The sequence below is a fragment of the Cyprinodon variegatus genome, unplaced genomic scaffold (genome assembly GCF_000732505.1).
Source record: "Cyprinodon variegatus isolate N-32 unplaced genomic scaffold, C_variegatus-1.0 Scaffold1035, whole genome shotgun sequence".
NCBI classification, from domain to species: domain Eukaryota; kingdom Metazoa; phylum Chordata; class Actinopteri; order Cyprinodontiformes; family Cyprinodontidae; genus Cyprinodon; species Cyprinodon variegatus.
Window position 1 is genome coordinate 42,935 of NW_015151488.1, and position 6,296 is coordinate 49,230.

Consider the following 6,296-nt stretch of genomic DNA (forward strand, 5'->3'; position numbering starts at 1 on the left):
AAATCGGAATTGGGTCACTTCAGGCTGCAGTGTGAACGTAGCCTGTAAGAGTTTTCTGGCCTTTTCCACAAACTAATTTTTTACTGTTATTTTTTTAATACGTTGGTTATACAGCAACCAACTTCAATAATTTTCAAAACAAGGATAAAGTGAAAAAGAAAAAAATTTTTTGAATTCATGGGGCTGAAAAGAAAAATCAGCTTTTACCTCTTTAGGGGGGCAGTTACAAGTGGTCTGTGACATTTGTCAATGAAAAGCCTGAATTATAATCTATAAACCCACATTTGGAAGTAATGACCTCGTGGTTAGAGAGCAGGAAGTTTGGGTCGTGTGGCCACTGCAACAGGCACCAGATGGAAACTCAAGACTGCTGCTCTGACTCTTTGAGCAAGACGCTCCACACAGATTGCTCTCCATGTGCTAAGAAATGTGTCTGTAGACTGGAATGGACAAAATGCAGCAAGAGACTGAAAGCAATCTCTGCCTTTTCCTCTTGGGGTACTTTGCTGACAGCTAATGTGCTTTGTCATCAAATCTTTTCAAACCCTTATAAAATATGAAGAACTTAATCTCTTAATTCTCATTTACTCATAATTTTGAAGGCATTGACCAGCTTTTGCCTAAACTCTGGCTGAATATTGACAAACAGAAAAAGGTGGCCTGCGTTCTTCAGGTCGGAGTATCTAGGTCAAGTATCTTGGGGTCCTTTTTTACTTGTAAAGTGGACACTGCACCTGCAGCTTTACACATAGCTGAGCCAAAAGGTAAAGCTCTTGATTTACTGTTTGGTCTACGTTTCCACCATCACTTATGGTGATCTGGATCTGGATCATTTCCAAAAGTACGAGATCCTGGATCAAAGCGGCTGAAATCAGCTCTCTCCTCAGGGTGGCAGGGCTCTCCCGTAGAGGTAGGGTCATTCATGGGAGGCTCAGACTAGATGTCTTTCTTAGATGTCCCCATGACACCTCCCTCTGGTGTGGTTCCAGGCATGTCCCACCAAGGCGAGGCCCTGGGGGCAACCCAGCACACAATGGAGTCCAAATTCAACAGCTGCATCCTCCAAAGTCCAGATTGTTCAGCCAATTACGTCATAGCCCGGCGCTGTGGCCTGTTCTTTATGTGGCTGATAAGTGCAGCCCTCATTTTTGCCTGTTTTGAAGGACAGGTCCAGTGTATCCTTCGCAGCCTTGGGTACACCATGATTCATTGTGAGTACAGGCAAGCCGGCTGCCCCGTGCTCAGAGGAAAAAGGGAAAGGGTGCTGAAGAGAGGTAAATATTGTAAGTGTAGTTTAATATAATACAAGTATTTAAATAGTTCCGTCAGAAATTAATAAAAATAGTCGTTTTAAATTGTTCTGGAGTCAGATACGTGGCAGGTAATGTTTGGTTTAATGAAAGGTTTTTATCCGTTTCTGTGTAGATAAAAACTTTTAGTTTAATAGGAGGGTATGTACACTTTCAAGCACAAATGTAAATACATTGAAAGTTTATGAATTGATAGATTGTAGCATTTTAAAAGAAATGTATAATTCACAAAAGAATTTCTACCAAACAATATTCAAAATATATTTTCTATATGGTGGATATCCATACTTAACTTAGACTTAAAAGGAACAGATTTAAAAAAAAAAATTCAGGTGTAGAACAACAATGATGGAAATATGTATTTATGATAAAGGTGTTTATCTGTGGAACAAGCTTATCAGTGTTTAAAATCAATCAGAAACTTATTTTAAATTATGTTTAAAAGAAACTTGATATGATATGACAGAGGATAGGCGGATGTATTGTTGGTTTTTATTACTGTTTTCTGTGTATTTGTGGACATGTTTTTTTTTTTTTTCTCTATGATTGTAATTATCTGTATCCAGAGTTGAATAATTAAAACTATTAAAAACATGGGCAGATAATATAAGTTTTTAATTCTTTGTGCTCTTTTCTGTGCTTGATTTGAGTTGTCACCTGTACAGGTTTTGATTATGTTGTATTTTCTTTCAATGAATAAATGAATTAAAAGAAAGAATAACCACCCATGTAAAAAAAAAAAAAACCTAACAAAAAAAACAGCTAAAACAATTACAAAAACAAAAAAAAAAAAATATGACGTTAAATTTTATAATTACAGAATGAAAACTCCTCACCAGAACTGAACGTGTGCAGAGCTGCTTCAGAGGATAGACCCTGTCCCTATACTCACATCATAGCCGTTATTCCGGATGCCCCTCCTGGATCTCTCCCTCAGAACCAGCAGGTCCATTTCAGTCTCTACTGGGCTGGGGCTGCTCAGAGACTGACGGCTCCAGTATGTTGGCTCTCTTGGATGGGAGTACCTGTTTACAGATATTTACAGATGACAGGATCACAGCTCTGAACCACTTTTTGGTAGAAACGAAAAAGCCCTAAAACTTATATTTTCAGTTATGCAAACCAAAAGTGACAGTGAAAATTCTAATTTCAACAAGCTTATATTAATAATTAACCTGCTGATAACACATAGACTAATGTTAGCGAGAGCAAAATATAATAAACAAGTATGTTCTTGTGTACTTATATATATTTAACTGTTGGAAAGTAGCCTACTGCTGGTAGCTTTATAGATAAACTAGCATTATAATAAATGTGTGCATAATGCCTTTGTTTAGCATGATAAATCATGTTTGCTAATGTAGCATACTGGACGAATCTGAGTTATTTTGTTCCCTGCCGCAGCTGCCATGATCCATCTGTGGTCATGCAGAATGTACACGGCTGCACGCCAGCTGTTGGGTGTGACCAAATAAAATGTAGCAGCATGGCTGATACTACTTAACTTGTCTAACAGATTACAGCACAATGATGCATTTTAAAAGTCTGACAGACTGCCCACTAACATTGTTATTTAGTCTCGTCGATGAAAACTCACACCCATTAGTCGTTATGTTTTCATCATCAAAGATCCATCTTTAGCTCGTCAGTTTTCGTTATCATCATGAAAAAAAGGAGAGTTGAAATAGTTTCGTCATCGTTGACGAAAACAACACAGGCTGGAGTATAGAAACGAAAACATACCTTTAGCTAACAGAGCAAACCCACTCAGGGAAGTAATTATAAGAAAACTTTAAAAATATATATCAATATTTTGGATTTAAGATAGAAAAATATTTTTCGTCTGTCAATACGCTCTATCCTGAACTCCACAAGTGGAAAAGTTTCTGTAAATTGGTTTCATTCTGTAAAAAACCTTCTTTAAGAAACCTTTTGATATCCGATTATTAATTGATTAATCCTAAAAATAATCAACAGATTAATCAAGTTGCGAAATAATCGTTAGTTGAAGCTCTAATCATTTTATTGATAATAGTTTTCAACTATTTCCGCTTAATTTCTGTTTGTTAAATTTCACAATTTCAGTGAAAAGTTTTTACCTTGAATATGTTTGACTTGGAGTTGAATAATTTTTGTTAATAAATTATTATATTTTGAATGACAGTTGTAAATGTATTCCTTATGTGTACAGATTTAGCTGTTTGACCATTGATTTGAGCTCAGATCACACTTTTATTTATTATCCTAACACACGATCAGGTGGGCGTATATTTGCAGAACAACGCATAGACAGTCTGAAATTAATTTGATTAAATAGCAGGAAGTCACAACAGAATTTAAATACATAACAGAGACGTTGTCAAGACAAAGTCAGCTCATTACCTCTTATGACATCCTGCAAAAGAGGCCCTCTTCTCCTCAGCCGTCATGGGCTGCTTGATGGCTGCATCGTGCCGGTTGTGCCTGCTGTCACGGTGACTGTAGCCGTGGTTGAGACTCTCCGACAGTGAGAACTCTCCGTACCCTTTCCTTCGAGCCTTCTGACGCAGTTTGTTTCTGTAGTGCTCAATGTCTGACTTCTGCTTCAGCCCAACGTGATTTGCCTTCAAATGAACAAATAATAAGTAAAAACATCAGTTTATCATAGAGAGAATATTTTTTGATAAATTTAAAATGTTTTTTTTGTCTCACAACACCAATATTCAGAGAGTATGTATGTCTTAAACATATTTTTTCCTCTTAGAATGGCACCTATAAATTGGTAGAGCAAAGAAACCCCTCGGGTTGTTCCTGGTATTATGTTATGTAGGTTAAGGAATAATTTATGGCAGTCTCTGCTTGAGAAATGCACAGAGACAGAGGCAGAATAAGAGTGAGCCTTGACAAATGGGCTGAGAGATTATCTGTTTACTCCAACAACAGCTAAATTCAGTAACTGCACAATATGTCCCAGAGGGGATGTGGTGATTACAAGGTGGGAGGATGGGATAATAAACTACTGAAGTGAAAATGTTTTATATTAGACACCGTTCCTGTAAATTTGAATGAATTTAACACTGGATGTGATCCAACATCAATGATTGTGTAACACACCCATATATTACAAGACTATATCCTTCACCTTTGAAGTATGGCATGAGACTCAACATCCATATCATAAGAAATCTGCTTTAAATCTATCAATCAAACTAGTTACTGCTGCCCTTCCCTTCAATATGTGCGGTTATGTTTAGCTTTACCTTTTCCAAACTCACCTCTCCGTTCACAACCACGGAGTCCTGGCTGTGTGAGGAGGAGGAGGGATACGAGTAGGTGGGCTGGGCTGTCATGGGTTTAATGGTGATGAGTCGCAGAGAGCCTGAATGGTCCTCATAAGGGTCTAGGAAGAGAAAAAGTAAGGCAGTTATATAAAGGTATGGATGGCATAGTCATTACTAAAGTGGTATAGTGATGCACAGGGTATTCTCTCTGTTAAAAGCATGGTTACATGGTTAAAGGCACAGTGGCAACACCTTATGGTCAATAACAACTCTCCACCTGTTGATAATAAGTTTTGAAAATAACATGAAAAGTCAAAAACGAAGAGTTGCACACTTTCTTTTTCCAAAGTCATAGGAGCATTGGGGGATCAACCAGAGAGCATGAGCTAGCTGCATCTATATGAGGCACAGCGAGCTAGAATGTAGCATTAACAACAAAATATACTAAAACACTATTGTTAGTTTTGAAAGTTTCCTATCTACTTTTACATTTTTTGAATAAAACTACTGTGGGCCACCCATGGGCTAAACCAATCACCGTTTACCCTAGTTCTCTGGGGAAACCCTGAATGCCAGTTTGTTTATATAGCGCTAAATTATCGTCTCTGGGCTCTTTATAGAGACAGTTCAATCAGATCATACAGGCAAATTAGTTCAAATGTTTTCTTTCTCAAGAAATCCAGCTTTATTCCATCACATGCCCACCCAACTATTTGCAGTTTTGCTTCATTCTATTTTCCCAGTCTGCACCATTTGCATCGCTGCAAAATGTTCTTCCCATCGGCAACCATTAATTCACTCTCGATTGTGCCATTATATAGGGATAACATGTAAATCTCTCGCTCCATATGTGTTGTTTGGTGTATTTAACTTAAAAGAAATGTGGAAAAAATTGTCGAGAAATGTCAACTGTTACTAGTCTCTTACAAACAAATCAGACTTCTGTAAACTCAAACTGTCCACTTGAGACCACTTCTCAGTACATAGGCTTTCTGGTTGATGTTTTGGTCACTTTTGAATGATTATGTTGCTTTTACATTCATGGTAGCATGAGATTGAGTCTAGACCCATAGAGGTGGCTTAAGTAGTGCAGTTCATCCTGGATAGCACATCAATGTGAGCTGTGGCAAGAAGGTTTGCTGTGTCTGTTAGCATAGTGTCCAGAGACTGGAGGTGCTACCGGGAGACAGGCCAGTATATCAGTAGATGTGGAGGAGGCTGTATGAGGGCAAGAACCCAGCAGCAGGGCTGGGAAGGAGGAACAGGAGGAGCACTGCCAGAGCCCTGCAAAATAACTTTACGAAGGCCACAAATGTGCATGTCCTCACAGAAATGGGTAGAAACCGACTCCACGAGGTTGGTATGAGTGCCTGATGTCCACAGATTGGGGTTGTACTCACAGCTCAATACTGTGCAGGAGCCGTACTGGCACCACTGGCACCCTCTGCTTTCACAGAGACAGTTAAAAGCCAGGGAATTCTGAAATTATGTAAGACTGTGGAAACCCTGTATAAAATAACTATGTATAATGATTCTCTAGAAAAGTCACATTATATTAATAGTATTATCTTGTATAAACATACCGTGACTCTAAAATAAAAGTTATTCATTTGTGACATTGACTTCTGTCTTGTGATTTATCTTAAGTTTTTTTACCTGTCAAGTTTTTTTTTTAGATTTTTAACATTGCAATTTATATTTTTCCAAGCACAGAACAGTTTAAAGC

The 6,296-nt window shown here is 38.0% G+C and overlaps 1 protein-coding gene across 7 annotated transcripts in view; it reads right to left on the reverse strand.

Moving 5' to 3' along the window:
• Positions 1 to 6,296, reverse strand: part of LOC107100951 (UPF0606 protein KIAA1549L-like) — a 174,282-nt gene that overhangs the window by 20,763 nt on the left and 147,223 nt on the right. For 5 of the 7 annotated variants that reach the window (XM_015399649.1, XM_015399652.1, XM_015399648.1 and 2 more), the window contains 3 exons: positions 4,550 to 4,689; positions 3,693 to 3,913; positions 2,203 to 2,335 (listed from right to left, as the gene is read on the reverse strand). In XM_015399649.1, coding sequence (XP_015255135.1) covers positions 2,203 to 2,335; positions 3,693 to 3,913; positions 4,550 to 4,689 — 494 coding nt within the window. The remainder of the gene's footprint in view (positions 1 to 2,202; positions 2,336 to 3,692; positions 3,914 to 4,549; positions 4,690 to 6,296) is intronic. The other 2 variants (XM_015399651.1, XM_015399650.1) reach the window with 1 other exon arrangement.